The sequence below is a fragment of the Mastacembelus armatus genome, chromosome 5 (assembly GCF_900324485.2).
Source record: "Mastacembelus armatus chromosome 5, fMasArm1.2, whole genome shotgun sequence".
Lineage (NCBI taxonomy): Eukaryota > Metazoa > Chordata > Actinopteri > Synbranchiformes > Mastacembelidae > Mastacembelus > Mastacembelus armatus.
The window spans coordinates 14,580,611-14,600,526 of NC_046637.1; the positions used below are offsets into that span (position 1 = coordinate 14,580,611).

Sequence of the window (19,916 nt, forward strand, 5' to 3'; positions counted from 1 at the left end):
AACTAATTGGTGTGCAAGAGCAAAAAGGTGCAAGTGTCATAGTGCAGGTGGTGGAAGGGAATGGTGGAGAGCTACGAGTTTAAGAGTTGGATGGCCTGAGGGAAGAAGCTTCCTTTGTGCTGGGCTGTCTTGATGTTTGGAGCTCTGAAGCGCCAGCCAGACGGTAAGAGCTGGAAGAGGTGGTGACTCGGGGTGGGTGGCGTCCAGAGTGATTTTCCGAGCTCTTTTTCTCACTCTGGAGGTGAACAGGACTTGGAGGGTGGGTAGGGTAACACCGATGATCTTCTCAGCGGTCCGAACTGTCCTCTGAAGTCTTCGGGTGTTTGATTTAGAGGCAGAACTAAACCAGACAGTGATGGAGGAGCACAGGACAGACTCGATGACCGCTGAGTAAAACTGGGTCAACTGGGTTGAACTTCTTCAGCTGGCGCAGGAAGTACAACCTCTGCTGGGCCTTCTTCGTGATGGAGTCAATGTGGAAGTTCCACTTCAGGTCCTGAGAGATGGTGGTGCCCAGGAACCTGAATGACTCCACTAGTGCCACAGTGCTGTTCATAATGGTGAGAGGGGGGTGGGTGGGGGCATTTCTCCTGAAGTCCACAACCATCTCCACTGTTTTGAGCGTGTTTAGCTCCAAGTTGTTGTGACTGCACCAGCGAGCCAGCTGCTCCACGTCCTGTCTGTATGCAGACTCTTCACCGTCCTGGATGAGACCAATGACAGTGGTGTCATCTGCAAACTTCAGGAGTTTCACAGAGGAGTCACAGGAGGTGCAGTCGTTTGCGTAGAGGGAGAAGAGCAGTAAGGAGAGAACACACCCCTGGGGGGCGCCGGTGCTGGTGATGCGGGAGCCAGAAGTAAATTTCCCCATCCTCACTAGTTGTTGCCTATCCGTCAGGAAGCTTGTAATCCACTGACAGGTAGAGTCAGGAACTGAGAGCTGGGAGAGTTTATTCTGGAGGAGTGATGGGATGATGGTGTTGAATGCCGAGCTGAAGTCCACAAACAGAGTCCTTACATAAGTCCCTGGTTTGTCCAGATGCTGCAGGATGTAGTACAGCCCCATATTGACTGCATCATCCACAGACCGATTGGATCGGTAGGCAAACTGCAGGGGGTCCAGGAAGGGTCCAGTGACGTTCTTCAGGTGGGCCAACACCAGTCTTTCAAAGGACTTCATGACCACGGATGTCAGAGCCACTGGTCTGTAGTCGTTGAGTCCCGTGATTTTTGGCTTCTTGGGGATGGGAATGATGGTGGAGCATTTGAAGCATGCAGGGACTTCACACAGTTCCAGTGATCTGTTGAAGATCAGAGAGAAGATGTGAGCCAGCTGGTCAGCACAGGTTCTGAGGCATAATGGTGAAACCCCATCTGGTCCTGGTGCTTTCCTTCTCTTCTGAGCAGAGTCGTTAGCTGTAAACTGGTTTTCCAGCTTTTTGGAGTAGCTCCTCTTAGCTGCTCTGATCTCCTTATACAGTGTGTTCCTGGCCTGATTATACAAGACCCGATCATCACTTCTGTAGGCATCTCCTTTGGCTTTACGAAGCTGTCTGAGTTTTCCAGAGAACCACGGTTTGTCGTTGTTGTATGTTAAGAAGGTCCGGGTGGGAATGCACATGTCCTCACAGAAACTGATGTAAGATGTAACAGAGTCCGTGAGCAGCTTCAAAAACACTCCAGTCAGTGCATTCAAAGCAGGCCTGTAGCTCCTGCTCTGTTTCCCTGGTCCATCTCTTTACAGTTCTCACTACAGGCTTAGCAGATTTAAGCTTTTGCCTGTATGTTGGTATGAGGTGGACCAGACAGTGGTCAGAGAGTCCTAAAGCTGCTCTGGGGACGGCATGATATGCATCCTTTATTGTGGTGTAGCAGTGATCCAGAATATTGCCCTCTCTGGTGGGGCACTTGATGTGCTGCTTGAATTTGGGCAGTTCGTGGCTCAAGTGTGCTTTATTAAAGTCTCCGAGGATGATAAAAACAGAGTCTGGGTGTTGCTGCTCCGTGTTTGCGATCTCCTCAGCCAGCTGATGCAGCGCATCGCACACGCGCACTTGCAGGGGAATGTAAACACTGACCAGGACGCACGAGGAAAACTCCCGCGGCGAGTAGAAGGGTTTACAGTTAATGAAAAGCACTTCCAGGTCAGGACAGCAGATCTTCCTCAACACTGTTGCATCTGTACACCACCTCTCATTGATGTGAAAGCATGTCCCACCACCGCGCGATTTCCCCATTGCGTCTGAGTTGCGGTCCGCTCTGATCAGCTGGAATCCGGGCAGATGGAGCGCGCTGTCCGGTATGGCTCCATTAAGCCAGGTCTCCGTGAAACACAGAGCAGCAGAGTTCGAAAAGTCCTTGTTTATCCGGATAAGCAGGTGTATTTCGTCCATCTTGTTGGGTAGCGAGCGGAGATTCGCCAGGTGTATGCTGGGCAGCGCTGTCTTGAGGCTGCGCTGACGAAGTTTCACCAGCGCACCAGCGCGCTTCCCGCGTTTGCACTTTCTGAGAAGCGCAGCTGCTCCGCCAACTAAAACGCTCCACAAAACGTTCGAATGTGCAAAAATTGGAGGAAAAATATCCTGGGAGTGCTGCCGAATGCTTAGCAGTTCAGCCCGAGTGAAACTTAATAACTTACAGAAACAAAGTGCAGGACAAACTAACAAAAATAACAAAACAACTGGAGAGCTCCAGACCGAGGCAGCCATCCGCGGCGCCATCTTGGACCAGATATTTTCCAAGCTGGATCTTAGGAACGCTTATCACCTGGTTCGGGTACAAGAAGGGGATGAATGGAAGATGGCTTTTAACATGCCCTCCGGACACTACGAGTATTTGGTAATGCCCTTCGGGTTAACCAATGCTCCTGCCGTCTTCCAGAACTTGGTCAATGATGTACTTGGAGACATGCTGAACAGGTTCGTCTTTATTTAGATGACATACTTGTTTACTCCAATTCTGAGGCCGATCACATCCAGCACGTACGGGCCGTGTTGCAGCGATTACTGCAAAACCGGCTGTACGTGAAACTGGAGAAGTATGAGTTTCACACCATTAAAACCTCGTTCCTTGGGTTTGTGGTTCAACCTGGTAAGATCTCCATGGACCCGGATAAGGTACGAGCAGTGAGGGAGTGGCCGACCCCTACGTCCAGGAAGCAATTGCAGACCTTTCTGGGGTTCGCCGACTTCTACAGAAGGTTCATCAAGGACTACAGCCGGGTGGCAGCGCCACTTCACCATCTGACCTCCACCAAGACTCGCTTCTCCTGGTCCAGTGAAGCACAAGAGGCCTTCAGGAAGCTGCAGGACCTGTTCACATCAGCACCTCTCCTCAGGTTTCCTAACCCTGAGCTGCCATTCCTGGTGGAGGTGGATGCCTCCGATTCTGGGGTGGGGGCTGTCAACTCTCAGAGGGACCCGGAGGACTCCAACGTCCACCCGTGCGCCTTCTTTTCCAGAGGGCTCACGGCAGTGGAGAGGAACTATGACGTTGGGAACAAGGAGCTGTTAGCGGTCAAGCTGGCCCTGGAGCAGTGGCGGCATTGGCTGGAGGGGGCTAAGTTCCCTTTCACAGTCTTTACGGACCATAGGAACCTAGAATACTTACGGTCCGCAAAGAGACTAAATGCCCGTCAGGCACGATGGGCCATATTCTTTGAACGTTTTAACTTTACTCTATCTTTCAGACCTGGCTCTCAGAACAGCAAGGCTGATGCTCTGTCCCGGCTCCATGCACCTCCTGAACTGGTGGAGGAACCCAAGTTTATCCTTCCCGCCGCCACACGCCTGGGGGTCGCCAAGATAACCTTGGAACGGGACATCGCTCGGGCAGCAGGTAACAACAGACCCAGTGCCTGTCCTAATGACTGTTTGTTTGTTCCAGCCGGGTTCCGGGGGAAAGTGCTGGAGCTGTGCCATGACTCCCACCTCCATGTGCACCCGGGAAAAAACCGAACCTTGAGGGTCCTTTCACAACGCTTCTGGTGGCCGACGGTGCGGGCTGACGTTCAACTGTACGTCACGGCTTGCATAGAGGACCTCAGTTTGTCGCCCGGTTCTGGTCGGAGTTTTGTAGACTTTTGGGGGTCTCTGTGAGCCTCTCCTCGGGCTTCCACCCCCAATCAAATGGACAAGCGGAGAGACTCAGCCAGGAACTGGCCCCCCCGTTTGAAAACCAGGATTATGAATCCGCAGTCCCGTCGGCGGCAGCGGCAGTGCGACGCTGCCACCTCATCTGGCGTAAGGGGGCAGCCAGCAACTGCTGCGCTCGGTCTCGTCCTACTCCAAACAGGCGAACAAGAAGAGGAGGGCAGCTCCGAAGTATCGTGTGGGGCAACGAGTCTGGTTATCCACCCGAGATATACCGCTGAAGTCGGTCTCTCCTAAGCTGAACCCCCGGTTCATCGGCCCTTTCCCCATCGTGCGGGTGATGAATCCCCAACACATGAAGATCCATCCGACACATGAAGATCCATCCGACCTTTCATGTGTCCCGCATTAAGCCGGTGAAATCCTGCCCCCGTCGCCCCCTGCTGTTCTTCCTCCGCCGGCCCAGGAGGATTGAGGGCGCCCCGGCATTTACGATTCGGAGGATCCTGAAGTCCCGTAAGAGGGGAAGGGGTTTTCAGTATTTGGTAGATTGGGAGGGTTATGGGCCAGAGGAGCGCTCCTGGGTTGCCAGACGGAATGTTCTGGACAATGAGACCGTGCCGTCACTAGCCGCCGGGTTGTCTGCTACCTCACCTTGGAAGGACGTTTCGGATTGTCTGGAGTAAGGAACCTTACCCAGTGTGGCTGCTGGAAGGATCAGAGGGATCATCCTGGTCGCAGCAAGTATTTGTGTTTGGCTTATTGACTATTTGGGGCTATTATAGAAGAGAGAAGCCTCCCCGGTGTAGGGAGGATCCCGAGAAGGAGAGGACCTCGACGAGGGGGACGCTTTCTCTGTTTGGATTTTAAGTTAGTTACGGACTACGACGGTCAAGACCTCGCCAGTTGTGCGAGAGAGGAAGAGGAACGCACTGGACTCTCCGTGTGCCAAAGAAGCACAGGTGCGTCACATCAGTTATTGAAGGGTTCTTTCTACTCACCCGTGTCCTTACCTTCCTACAGTTTCGAGTGGCTGGTCGCCTGGATCCCTGTCCGACCACAGGGAGGACCGTCACCCGTCAGATGTTGCTCTGCGGACACCCATCGGATCAAGCACACCATCTCTGAGGACCGTCCCGGCAGTACCGCGCTCCGGCCCTCAGAGGAACCCTCCACTCCATACACCTCATCCGGCCCTGGACCCACACTCGCTGGTCGCCCACTCACTGACTCTCCCACTCCTTGTAATCTCACAATAAACATTCCTTTTTTTTGTCTTCACATACTAGGACTCCAGTGGTTGGTATTTTCGAAGTCAAGGTCCACATAAATCTAACTAGAAGCATGACAAAACGATCCTCATTTGAGTTAAAATCAGTGTTTTTACTCTGAGGACAAACTAAACTATTTGTCTCTGTGTGGAATATAAGAAGCGCTTCTTCACGTGCTTAACGCACCATCATCCAAACGCGCAGAAAAAGTGAGTAAATTCTTTGATGAAGTTACATGTGAACAGTGAACAGAGTACAAGGTGGGATCGCATTACCTGTAATGAGTTGAGACAGGAGAAAACATACTTCTCCTTACGTTGATACAGATTAAATAAAAAGTGATGATTTGTTTTCGACTTGAATTGTTTCATTTCAAAGAAAACAGTTCAAGCTTTCTAGCCATATAATTCTTATTTTTATGAGCCAAGTATTCACTGAGATTCTGGTTGTTTTATTTACGCGTCTGTGAAGAGAAGTGGCAGAGACAGAAAAGTCCAAGAGCGCACCCTGTCGGCTTTCTTTATTTAAAAAAAGCACGTTTTGTTGTTATTATGATGGTATACACCTAAAACTAGACCCTTTACAGTTTTGAATGATATATTTCTTTTATCTGTATGATCAGAATTGACGGAGTAATTTAAGTTTCTTTCGGCGTTATCAGGAGAAGATGTGTCAAAACGCGCCGGCGCGTTCGTCGACCCCAGTTAATTAAGTTATTGTAATGAGTTAGTATTGCACTTGAATGGTGGTGGAGGACTTGGAGAATAAGATTTTAAAAACATAGTCAAAGCTTAAGCAGTATAGGCTGACATATCCTTATTTTAACTCCTTATTGGTAAGTCTCCCAGAAGTTCAGAACACTTACAAACTCATGTTCCTATTCTGTGTTAGGCCCCGAGCCTTGTTTCCTGTTTGTCCTTTATTTTGGTCAGTTTCCTGTGTTCCGGTTCTGTTTGTGTTAGTTCCAGGTAGCTTTGTGTTTCGTTGCTTATTAGTTTGATTACTTTCACCTGTGTCTTTGGTTCTGTGTATATACAGTGGGTACGGAAAGTATTCAGACCCCTTTAAATTTTTCACTCTTTGCGTCATTGCAGCCATTTGCCAAAATCAAAAAAGTTCATTTTATTTCTCATTAATGTACACTCAGCACCCCATCTTGACAGAAAAAACCAGAAATGTAGAAATTTTTGCACATTTATTAAAAAAGAAAAACTGAAATATCACATGGTCATAAGTATTCAGACCCTTTGCAGTGACACTCATATTTAACTCACATGCTGTCCATTTCTTCTGATCCTCCTTGAGATGGTTCTGCTCCTTCATTGGAGTCCTGCTGTGTTTAATTAAACTGATTGGACTTGATTAGGAAAGGCACACACCTGTCTATATAAGACCTTACAGCTCACAGTGCATGCCAGAGCAAATGAGAATCATGAGGTCGAAGGAACTGCCCAAGAAGCTCAAAGACAGAATTGTGGCAAGGCACAGATCTGGCCAAGGTTACAAAAGAATTTCTGCAGCACTCAACGTTCCTAAGAGCTCAGTGGCCTACATAATCCTCAAATGGAAAAAGTTTGGGATGACCAGAACTCTCCCTAGACCTGGCCGTCCAGCCAAACTGAGCAATCGTGGGAGAAGAGCCGTGGTGAGAGAGGTAAAGAAGAACCCAAAGATCACTGTGGCTGAGCTCCAGAGATGCACTAGGGAGATGGGAGAAAGTTCCACAAAGTCAACTATCACTGCAGCCCTCCACCAGTCGGGGATTTATGGCAGAGTGGCCCGACGGAAGCTTCTCCTCATTGCAAGACACATGAAAGCCTGCATAGAGTTTGCCAAAAGACACATGAAGGACTCCAAGACTATGAGAAATAAGATTCTCTGGTCTGATGAGAACAAGATTGCACTTTTTGGCGTTAATTCTAAGCGGAGAAAACCAGGCACTGCTCATCACCTGCCCAATACAATCCCTACAGTGAAACATGGTGGTGGGAGCATCATGTTGTGGGGGTGTTTTTCAGCTGCAGGGACAGGACGACTGGTTGCAATTGAAGGAAAGATGAATGCGGCCAAGTACAGAGATATCCTGGAAGAAAACCTCTTCCAGAGTGCTCAGGACCTCAGACTGGGCCGAAGGTTCACCTTTCAACAGGACAACGACCCTAAGCACACAGCTAAAATAACAAAGGAGTGGCTTCGGAACAACTCTGTGACCGTTCTTGACTGGCCCAGCCAGAGTCCAGACCTAAACCCAATTGAGCATCTCTGGAGAGACCTGAAAATGGCTGTCCACCAATGTTCACCGTCCAACCTGACAGAACTGGAGAGGATCTGAGAGGAAGAATGGGGGAGGATCCCCAAATCCAGGTGTGAAAAACTTGTTGCATCATTCCCAAGAAGACTCATGGCTGTACTAGCTCAAAAGAGTGCTTCTACTCAATACTGAGCACAGGGTCTGAATACTTATGACCATGTGATATTTCAGTTTTTCTTTTTTAATAAATTTGCAAAAATTTCTACATTTCTGTTTTTTTCTGTCAAGATGGGGTGCTGAGTGTACATTAATGAGAAATAAAATGAACTTTTTTGATTTTGGCAAATGGCTGCAATGACACAAAGAGTGAAAAATTTAAAGGGGTCTGAATACTTTCCGTACCCACTGTATGTCCCCTGCATTCCTTTGTTCTTTGTCGAAGCATTAACATGGTAATGTGTGTGATGGTTACCGCTGAAGGCGCTTTCTCGATCTGCCTGCATATCTGCCTGTCCACCGAGTAGCGAAGGTAATTTGTATTTTGCCTGAGCCCTGGATGATCCAGGGAAAATAAAGCCTGTTCGTGTCCAGCATTTGGGTCCTTACTTTTTCCTCCATCACCGACACCACCAGCTCATAACATTCTGTAATGCAGATTGTCTCTAACTGACTGACTTAATAAAGCTCCTTTAGTGCCACTGGCAAAATTATGCACTTGCCACAAACTCAGTGACACTGCTTATAAATTGTTAATGTATAAACCATATTGTGCTGTGACCCTTTCATTTATACCATTATACAATATATCCTGTTGATTTGTATTGCCACAACATAGTAGACATAACTGCTGTTAAAGGTGTTTTCAATGACTTGGCATTTATTTTGTCTGTAACTTTGTGACTTCCAGTCACACTGAAAATCTATGAAGCTATATATAGCTCTTATGGGATGTCTATGTATTAGTGTCATGATGTGTTGGTTCCTCAGTTCCTGGTTGGACATTTATTTTGGTTTCTGGTTTCCTTTGTCAGTCTTATGTTAGTCACAGGTTGCTTTGTGCTTATTAGTTTTATTACTATCATCTTTGTTTAATTAGTCTTTGGTTCTGTCTTTTTATACCACCTGTCTTTCTTTGTTCTTTGTTGGAGCATTAGTTAACTGACGTATGACATTAGTTACTTATTGGGGTTTTGTGTTCACTTGCCTGTCCAGTTTTTTTGCCCAGTGGATTCCCTGTTTTTGTGCCTGAGCCCTGGAAGATCACTTCTCCTTCTTCACCGCACCCCACACCACGTAACAATTAGACATATGTACCAATTAATGAATAACATGGTAAGCTGCCCTATCTAAACAAACACAACAGAACTACGAAGACAGCGACAGAGATGCCTATCCCAGACAGTCTAATCAGGCAACATGAAGTGTGTCCCACATTTGTGTAGGTGGATTGTGAATGTTTAGTGGGTTAATTGACAAATTTGCACCTGCAATTTGATCTTCTTCTGCATCTGTTGTCATCCACTGCACAGCTGTGGAAGTATATAGGGTTACCTGGCTGTGGGTCGGTGTAGTCCACAGTGTAGCCATCTAACTGGAGGAGCTCCACAGGTTCAGCCTTCTTCTCTCTGTAGCTGCACATGGCAAAGGTGTACTGACTCACCTGCACCGATCACATAAAGAGGAAATGTTTACTCAGTGGCTCAGAAGTGGGTACATTACATACTGTGTTCATTCCTGCATATGTTTGGACTTTGGAAGAAGCCATAGTAACCAGAGAAAACCCATGTACACATGAGAAAAACAGGCATATTCTACACAGAAAGGCCCTAGTTGGACATGGGCCAAACGTAGAATCTTTTGGCTGTGAGACAACAAGGTTAAACACTGCTCCACTTTGCTACCTCTGCCCCAGTTATAGTTATTTTTACTGATATTTCATCATAACAATACATATATTTTAAAATATTATAAAACAAATAAAACCTTTTAATTTTTTAATGTTGTCCAGTAAAATAAAAAAGAATTCACAGGTACATGTTAAGCAGATCTTTTTAAATAAATAAATCTTTTTCATTGTTAGCATATGTACTGTATCCAGGTAGTTTTGTTTGTTCCTTATTTATTTTTTATTTAAACGTAAAATCTAACCTTGAAAAACGTGTGGTTATGCTCCCTGAAAATTATTGTGAGTATTAGAGTTATGAAATCTGTTTGTAGTAAGTTTTTAGAGAGTCAGTGGTTGGAACAGGGTGGTGGGCTGGACTAGCGTAGTTGGCAAATGTATTGATTTTATTATTGAATTTATATGGAATGAGATTTGAGACAATAAGAACTGACCAGAAATGAGGACATGGAAAGTAATTATTTTTTCCATTTGAAGTAAAATTTTTTCAGTTTCAATTTTCTTTTATTCTGTTTCTTTTTTCCAGTTCTCATTTGTTCAGTTTCAGTTCTGGCACAAAAGTCTCATGGGGGCAGTTACATGAATACGATTATTCTACTAAGCCAGAGAAGCATATGCAAAACTGACTCTTCATCAGGTCCTAACAATGATCCAGGTTTAAATTAAATATGTGTATTGCTGTTGGTAGGTGTACTTCCAGAGGATGACTTCTAATGCATAAAATTACTCTCTGGCCTTTCCTCCTGTGTCACCCTAAAGTCCCACTTTCACACATAAAATACCCTGTTTCAGTTGACATAGTTGACTTTGACTGAACACATTCAAGTTCACAAAAGGATGCACTCTTTCCACTTTTGACACTTTCTTAAGCTTTCTTTAGTTCCTCTCTCAGGCCAATATGTGGTCATCATCCAGAAAATAATATGTAAATCATTTCATAGGTGCATTGAAGATCCTGAGGGGTTGACTTTGAATTTGAATGACACCTATGGTTTTCTTTCAGCACCATCTTCTGGACAAGGAGAGGGAAGTGTTCACATTATATGGTGTGATATAACCTCTACTGGAAGCTAACAGGATTCGGACGGTAATAAAAGGCCATTATTGACCATTAGGTTAGGTTGTGTCTTCTGACTGCTTCCTGCTTTGGTAACTGCTATACCATAGCTGCCAGTCATACCAGCCTGTCTCCACAAATCACAAGGCCTGGCTAATCTGCTGCTGTTGCCACCTCTGCTGCTGCAAGAGGCAGCTCTCATTCTATCTGCAGCTGCATTCTGTGAGCATGTGTGTGTTGGATTCCCCTGTGTGTGTGACAAACGAGATTCCCCACGACAGCACTGATGAGACCGGAGGCTACGTAAGGAATGGAGGGAACCAGGCCGACTCTGCAGCAGCTCCCAGGCCTCCAGGACACCACAAAGGCAAATCAGAGTGTAAAGTACTGAATACCCACATCTTGTAAACCCTCTCTCTCTCTCTCTCTCAGCTGTCAGCCAGCAGAAAAAGAAGATAAGAGATAGTGGTAAACAATGAAAAAGGAAGAGAGAGTGAAGGGGATTTCTGCAGTCGTTTATGTTCACATAATTATAGAAAAGACATGGATATAAATAGCCCTGTGATTGACTGATGACCTGTCCAGAGTGTAGCCCTGCCTTTCACCACAAGAGAGCTGGGATAGGCTCCAGCAGATCCCTGTGACCGTATGGATAAGCGGGTATAGATAATGGATGAATGGATGAATGGATGGATATACTGTAAATACTAGAGATGATTGTGCTGGATGTGGCATATGCCTTCATGGGCGAAAAACAAGAACTTGTATCCAAAGCCTGACATGTGGTAGAGTTCTCAATAAGCCCCCAAAAATATATACATATACATACAGTAAATTTCAAATAAAATGAGGATGTCTGTAGGGTTGAAATATATACTGTTATCGAAATTTTTAAAGTAATTCATCTAAAATTTACAGAACTAAAATAAACTTATATAATTAAACTTATATAACCACAATTTTTAAGATTGAAAACAATTGAAATGCATTAAAGTTACCTTAAAATAATTAAAATGTGTTTAATTAAAGTAAGTGGCTGAGCTGAAATGAATTATACTGAAATGAACCTCAGTGAACTGTGCTGAAGTCATCTCAGTAAAATAAACAGAACTGAAGAGACCTGAGTTGAATTAAAGTGAACTAAAATGCCTTAATTAAATTAAACTGTAAAGTTACGTAATAACAGTATTAGAATTATAATATTAAGTTCAACCTAAACATGTTTAGATTTAGAGAAACCAGGCAGGAAGTGTGTAGGATAAGGAAGGGAGAGACAACAGAGGGTGAAGGGGAGAAGAAGTAATGAAAAGAGACAGATGGAGGGAATTAACAGACAGAAAAAGAAGTGTGGTTTATTTGTAGTGTCACATACTTTTATAATCAATCCTAATTTGTTCCAGATTATGTCAGTTATGCCACCAATAAAAAAATAGAGAACTAAGAATAAGGGAACATGTTGTACATCATCAATAAGCCTGTCACTTAGGCCACAGAGAGAGAGAGGTATCACGTTGCGTTTGACATTTGGGGGAAATAATTTAATTTCATGCCAAAAGTTGCCTATACAAAAATCAAACTCTATACAAAAAAAACTTTTAAAAAAATCAATTAAACAATGTTTATATAAGATTTTGTTACCTTTAGACAAAGCAAGAGTAGCCGTTTCGTCCTATTTTTAGTCTACTTTACAAAATTGCAAGAGAATCCAATTATCCTATATATACATCTGTAGGGGATACAGTGGAACAATGTGTGTGTCACCTCTTCTACACACTACTATGTCCAGCATCTTATTTTCACCATACACTCCGGGCTGCCTTTAGTGCAAGTGCAAGTGGAGCACAGCTAAGTCAGACGGTATGGTATTCCATGTCTTCACCCTGAAAAACTGGTTGTTTTTGCTGCATGTTCAGAATGGTTGTCTTCCTGAATGATAAAATGCTGTCCAGTAGGTTTTGATGAATTTGTCTGAGCCCTCAGAATGCTCCTGGATGCAGTAGCTCTGCATTCATCCTGCTGCTTCCCACAGCAGCAAAATCATCAATAAATGCCAGTTGCCTGTTCAGAGACAGCCAAGCTGGTGGTAGGGAATCAATAGACGATGTGGGTGCAGTGCCCCCACCAGCCACAAACTTCAATTTAGTCTTAGGCAGTTGCTTTTGTCTGCATTACTATTATTTACAGCTGCTGTGCATGTGAGTACTGTAATAAGATATGAATTTGTGTTAGTTGTAGTAAACTAAATCTCACCAATTGAGAAACACATTTTAGTAATAAAAATGCATTTAGAGAGATTGGATTTAAAAATATGTATTATTTTGGAAATTAAAATTTCATTTTAAAACATCTGTCTTTTGTGACCAAGAGCCAAATGTATATTTTTGACCAATTTAAGGGAAATTGATCCAAATATAGAGTAATAAAGACAAACATTAGTAATAAAATAACAACAGTCAGTTGTTTTGCAAGACAAAAACTGGGCAAAGATGACCAGAGATGGGCTATCACATTGTACAGTTATCTCTGCAATGCAACATCTCTGAAACAGCCATTAAAAATCTCTGCTCCTCAAAACAAACATCCAGACATAGACATAAAAACAAAACACACACAAGTGTGCAGTCTGTTGACCAGTATTTGTCACTTGCTATATATGTAGCTGGGAGCAATTTGAGAGGCTTCAAGTTGGCGGCGCTCAGGCTTTTCTAGCTTCAAGTGTTAAGGCCAGCTAGTGTTCACTCCACTTTGTCAATCCCCTGTCAACATGTAGCTCTGAGACATATCCTCTTCAACGCACAAGAGACAAGCCCCTTCTCCCGCCTGCTGCCCACCTCCTAATGCAGAGCCACCAGGAAGTGGCTGCTTCTGCCCCCCCCCCCAGCCCCAAATAAACAGACACACAAACCTCACCCCCACACCGAATGTCCTGACAAAAGCCCACTTGGCCTCTCCATCATTCCTCCAACAGCCTAGGGAAGACAGCTTAGCTGCATCTTTCTTTCTTGCTGCACTCACAAGTCCATCCATCCATCCATTTTCTAAACCGCTTATTCCTTAACCAGGATCACGGGGATCTGCTGGAGTCTATCCCAGCTCTCTTTCGGGTGGAAGGCAGGGGTACACCCTGGACAGGCTCACAGCATGTGGCCAAAGAAAATATTACAATCATAAAGATAGACAGAAGATTAACATATGAGCCTTGTATACCTGCAGTGATCCCATCTGTATAGGAAGTCACACTACTGGGATCCACACCCCCAGATGGAGAACTGAGTGCACTAAACACTTACAGTTGTCATAGCTGCCACGACTGGAAAAGTGACAACTTTGGTGATGATAAGGTGATCCATCAGCTACCGCTACCAATTCAAATTGCTAACCCATGTATGTATTAGATTTTTGTGATTGTTTTTTCCATACAGTAAACCATGTGATTTATATCTTATAAGTATAAAAAAATGCTGTGAAAACATAATGGTATTATCTGTGCTTACCTGAACCAGCACAAAGAATCTTTTCTTCCATCTTTTCCATACGTTTTTGCCAATGGCCCATAGATACCTATTGGATTAAAAAAACACTGATTGAGACAAAGGACACTTTTAGAGTGATTTTTCAGTGTCACCGTTATGCTGATTTTTTTTCCTTTTGTGTCTACTGACATCTCCTGGTAAAATATGATTTCTGCAACCAGACACAGTACACTTTTTAAACATCACATTTTATAATCCTGTTGTTTATTTGTTGTTTCTTGTCTATGTTGAAAACCCCTTTATGGAGAAAATATTTATTATAGTAAAAAAGCACAAGTATAATCACTGACATTAACAATGTCTATGCGAGGGGCTGGCAAAGGGGATATGTATGGAATTCAGCCATCAAGGCTGGTACCAGTAACAGCTGTGTAGGATGTCTTTGCTAACATGTCAAAGACAGGGAAGGTGATGGGTGAGCTGGATTTTGGACTATGATTAGGTTACTGATGGAATGGCAGACAATTAAAGTGAACACAACATATCAATTTTATATATAGAATGGGTCACAAAAATTAAAACACCCTGATTTGGCCTGGAAGGGATTTCACTAAAATACAGCTGCAGCCACGAACCTTAATGAGAGAAGAAAACCAATGAACAGAGACAACAATTAGTATAATTGACACTGCTTCCTAAGTTTAATATATAGGGTTTGGCAATGTTATGAAATGCTTAATAATAATTTTGACTAAAATCCTTGATCTTCATGGAGCTGTGTTAACTAATAACATTAATTTAGTAATTTTTGTGACAACATAAATCTAAATCTTATAGCAGAAAATAATCACAGTGTATTTTGTTACATTTGTTACAGCAAGTTACAGCATGAGAAGCAATTTTTTAATGCAAATCAAGATGATATGTAACATATGCACTCTTTGTTGTATAGAACACAAAAATAAAATGTTAAAGCCACAGAGACTGATGTAAATACCAATAAAAGATATCCATACATAGCTCCCTGTGTCACTTAGATAATGCTTGTGAAGTAATGTAGTCAAATGTTCTTTCTCAGGTTCATCATCCCACAATGGAACACAAGCTTAACCCCAACAGAAAAAAACAAGAATGAACATGGACATGAATACATAAAATAGCACAAATACCACAGAGAAAATGCCAAATATACAGAAAATATACTGTATAAGTGCACTGTATGTATGTGGAAATAATATGGGGTTGGTATGTGTGTGAAGTGAGAATGTGGACTTCACATTGTTTTTGCCTAGGAACTGAATTGTTCATTTAACCAGGGAGGCAGTAGTTAGGTGGAACAAATGAATCATTATGCAGACACATTTTCTAATTATATTCAGATGGTGGGTCTGTTTGCTGAAGGCACTTTGATTGAAACTCCAACTCAAATTACTTTGCTAATAATGCTTACATAATGAATAATGTTTACATAATGATTACACAATTGCCTGCATTCTATGAAATTCAGGATATCAAATTTGGTAAGTCTCGAAACTGTGAATTTTGACATGAAAACATGCAGGAGGAGATAGCTGCCTAAAAGAACATCAAAGGTTGAGGGCCCCAATTAGATTTTTCCCTGTTGCTTCCTGGTGAACTCAACACAATCTGCCTTTCCCCGTTGTCCCTCCCAGTTGCTTCTGCACGTTGTCCTAAATAAAACAACATCCAGGAGGTGGGGGCCCTGCCTGTGTGCTGTGCAGAGAGCAGAACCAGTAACACTGTAGCGCAAGATAGTGTGGGCATCTTACTGGGAGGTCCAACACGCTCCTCCAAGGGACCATAGAAAGCAAATGAAGTGGAGGGAGGGAGAAAGGAAAATATATAGCTACTCACAGCTACAGAAAGAAGAGCAATGAAAGCAGGACGTCTATATGCACCAGTGTATATAAAACACTGCCACATCTCAGGCTGACATTTCTTTTCCAGTTCACGGCACTACAGCCTGCAATTGTAAAGGCTTACAGTCATTAAATAATCTGACACCTTCACAAGCATTTCTATGTTGGAGCAAGCCAGAGGAACAATTTAAGTTATTAGATTCAGATAATGAACTTGTTTCTATACTTGTCCTCCTAGACCTTAGTGCTGCATTTGACACTATTGACCACAGCATCTTATTTCAGAGATTGGAGCATGTGACTGGTATCAGAGGAACAACATTAAAATGGTTCCAATCCTATTTATTGGACAAATTACAATTTTATCATGTCCGTGATGAACCTTCCATGCGCACAAAAGTTATGGAATTCCACAAGGTTCTGTGCTAGGACCGATTCTGTTCACCTTATACATGCTTCCTTTAGCCAATGTTATTAGGAAGCACTCTATTAATTATAACTGCTATGCAGATGGCACTCAGCTGTATCTATCTATGAAACCTGATAACATAAACCAGTTAACCAGACTTTCAGCATGTCTGACATAAAGGCCTGCATGACCAGTAACTTTCTACTTTTAAATTCAGAGTAAACAGAAGGTATTGCATTTGCGCCTAAAAACCTCAGAAATAGCTTTTCTAAAATTGTAGCTACTTTAGATGGCATAGCCCTGGCCTCCAGCACTGCTGTGAAAAAGGTAGGGCTGGCTTCAGGTAACCCTGAACCATCCCTTAGTTATGCTGCTTTAGGCCTAGACTGCCTGAGGACCATCAGTGCACTGAGCCTCCTTTCCATTTCCCGCCCCCCCCCCCTCACATGTATATTCCACCACTGAATGTCACTAACTTTGTGCTCTCTCTCCCCCCTAGTTTGTGCTCTCTCCCTCTCTCTCTGTCATCTCTCCCTGTACCTTCTGCAGGTGTCCCTGGTCCTGGAGCTGTATATCGCTGATGTGCAGTTACTGGCCCCACCAACTTGCAGTGTCTATTTGTTGTTTATTGTGGCTGTTCTTTTCTCTCTCCTCTATCCACTCACCCCAATGGCCGCCCAAACTGACCCTGGTTCTGCTGGAGGTTTTTTCTTCCATTAAAGGGAGTTTTTCCTCTCCACTGTCACCTTGTGCTTGCTCATAAGGGAATTGTTGGGGTTTTTTGATTTTTGTAAAGTGCCTTGAGATGATTGTATTGTGATTTGGCGCTATACAAATAAAATTGAATTGAATTGAATTTAGTTGAAAACCCAAAGGGTGATAGATATACAGAACTGTGATGACACAAACAAATGTGTTCAACTAAAAACCATCTGAATTATAATACAGATCTAATTTCAGAACAACTGGAGCCACCAGCATCCAGAGTCTTACTGTCACTTACCCACAATGCTTCATATTCTGTGGTTTGTCCATACGAATGGCCAGTTTGATTTTGAGGTGACTGTCTGTGCATCCTTTAGACACAGTCATTTTATGGAGCTCAGCCTGCTTAGGGCTGTTGGGAGTCGGGTGAAGGACAACCTAGGAGTAATAACATGAAAATAATGTACTGTATATGAGCTATACAAGATATACAAATGTGAAATATTCCAAGTTAAACAGAATTGTACCAGAGTGATTTCTTACCCTTCCCAGCTCCTTATCTTCCAGAGCTAACACTCCTGTGCTCTCAGTGAACAGCTTCACTTTGACAGCAGGTAATGGCTGGGTGGTGGTGAAATCACCCTGGGTACCCCAACTACACGCATGCATCACATACAAGAAAGAAAGCTTAGAGAGAACACAGATGTTTTCCATCATCACAGATCATGGCATGTATCCCCGGGAAAAATATTAAGTCATATGAAAATGCTTTGATATAAAAATATATATCTCTCTTTTACAGGAACACCTTGATGATATTCCCAAAGGTCCATATACTCACATTCAGAAGCTGCTCAGTACAGACAACGTCTGCTGGTAACTAAACATTTCTACTGGTTTAGTTAGGGTATAGGGCCATGCTCAAAGGGCACCACAGAAGTGCTTATGTCTGATAGGCAAGCACTACTGTTTGTCAATGATATGCAGGTGCCATCTAAATTTTTCACAAGCATCAATTCCTTTATGTTCAGTATTAATGTAATATTGGCCCAAGGCCTAGCACAAATTCTGCACCCATATTGAAAATATATTTGAATGGTGAGAATCGTGCAGTCATACTTCCATCTGCTGATCAAGCTGTATTAACCCTTTCCCAGTGTGAAATATTTAGCAACCCGTGAGGCTTTCATTGATGTGACCATGATGTGGGCTGATCAGTGAAAGCTGGCCCAAGCAAGGCTAGGTTTTCCGATCAGGGCCATGTATGATACCCTATTATTCTGACACTGAAAAAGTACACATTAAATTAAGCATTCACCCCCTGAGTTTAAACATTGCAGAGAGCATATGTTCTGATCTCTTAATGTAAGTATACTCAAGATCTATCCTTGAGCTCTAAACTCTTACAGCATCGACTACTTCAACATAAAATCACTGCTGAAGGAGCATCAAAGTGATTATATGGACTGCAAAGTTGAATAAGATTTGATGTAAACATAGAGTATGATTGGATGGAACATATGCCATAAATGATTTTTACACCTGCCTGAATACTGCCTTAAATTCACTACAACATATATTGCTTTAGTATGAAAAATCATATTATGCACTATATGCATGGCACACTGATGGTCATCTAATTAGACATTTAACCAGCAAGAGGCACTGTGTATTATTATTGAAGCTCATATTACTAAACACATTTTCAGCAGAGTATGTTTAAAACTGTAAAGCACCAGTTAGTGAAACAACTTAGAGATAAACAGATTGCATTAAATGTGTGTCTATGTGTATGTGTACTGTACATACGTAGGTTTTGAGGCTTCCGCTTGGTCTGTCTGCAGTTTATGTCCGCCTTCCACCTCCATGGTGCAGTAAACAATCCTGTTTGGAGCCAATGACTTCAGACCCTGAACTTCCATGATTACTACCTGAAACACACACACACACACACACACACACACACACACGCACACAGTTTATCACCCAAAACCTAACAGAAACTTAATGCCAACATGATCTCTTCTATTTAGTATGTCAGTATTGCTGAGCACATACTGTTTGAATGTTATGTTTGAATTTTTATTGTTTAAATTTTGCTATATGTGACAACTTGTATGTCACATCTTTATCTTTATGCTTTCAGATGTCAGCATGAGTGTTGGGTATTTTTGAGGGTCAGTGCCCAGAAATAGCTTTTACCTCTGGCTGGAAAATAACATTTAAAAGCCTCAAAACACAAATTACTATTTTCGATTTGTGCAAACCACAGTATATTGCAAAAACTGATAACAATTCATATTTCTAATGCTACTGTGAAGATGAAATGCATACACACCTTACTTCATCAGCTGTAATATGCGTTATGTAATTGATCAGGACATGTGCATGGCATTTTTCAGTTATTATGGCTTATGTGCTGCTTTTATGTGTTACTTTGTGCATTGTATGTGTAAATATTTGGCGTCTGATATGAACATGGAATACAATACAATCCTGTTAATAGCTATATTTTCCCACCTCTTTTATTGCGTGTCATTAATGTTTTGAGGCTCCAGAGTAATTATTTCTTTTGGTTTGTGTCAACAGAATTTTTTCATTTCGTTTTGTTTTTGGAATTATCCCTTGCAGCTGACAACAAAGTAAACTCAAGTTTCCACCCATTTGACAGCCTGTGAACAGTAACAATCTGACTGCACATTAAGTAAAATAATTCTTTGTGTTTACATTTGTAAATCTCAAACCTGCTCATCTTCCAATATTGCAGATTGATTAAAACCTGAATTTTCTGCTTGTTCAATAATTTTGTCATTAGTAAGCCCCCATACTGCCAGGCTAAAGTAAACATTATAATGATGAGATTAAAGGAAGAGATA

At 42.9% G+C, this 19,916-nt stretch overlaps 1 protein-coding gene across 8 annotated transcripts in view; it reads right to left on the bottom strand.

Moving 5' to 3' along the window:
• Positions 1 to 19,916, bottom strand: part of LOC113130189 (calcium-dependent secretion activator 1) — a 199,847-nt gene that overhangs the window by 154,287 nt on the left and 25,644 nt on the right. For all 8 annotated transcript variants that reach the window (XM_026306581.1, XM_026306582.1, XM_026306578.1 and 5 more), the window contains exons 5-9: positions 18,850 to 18,971; positions 17,584 to 17,695; positions 17,339 to 17,478; positions 14,068 to 14,134; positions 9,165 to 9,273 (exon numbers count right to left, since the gene is read on the bottom strand). In XM_026306581.1, coding sequence (XP_026162366.1) covers positions 9,165 to 9,273; positions 14,068 to 14,134; positions 17,339 to 17,478; positions 17,584 to 17,695; positions 18,850 to 18,971 — 550 coding nt within the window. The remainder of the gene's footprint in view (positions 1 to 9,164; positions 9,274 to 14,067; positions 14,135 to 17,338; positions 17,479 to 17,583; positions 17,696 to 18,849; positions 18,972 to 19,916) is intronic.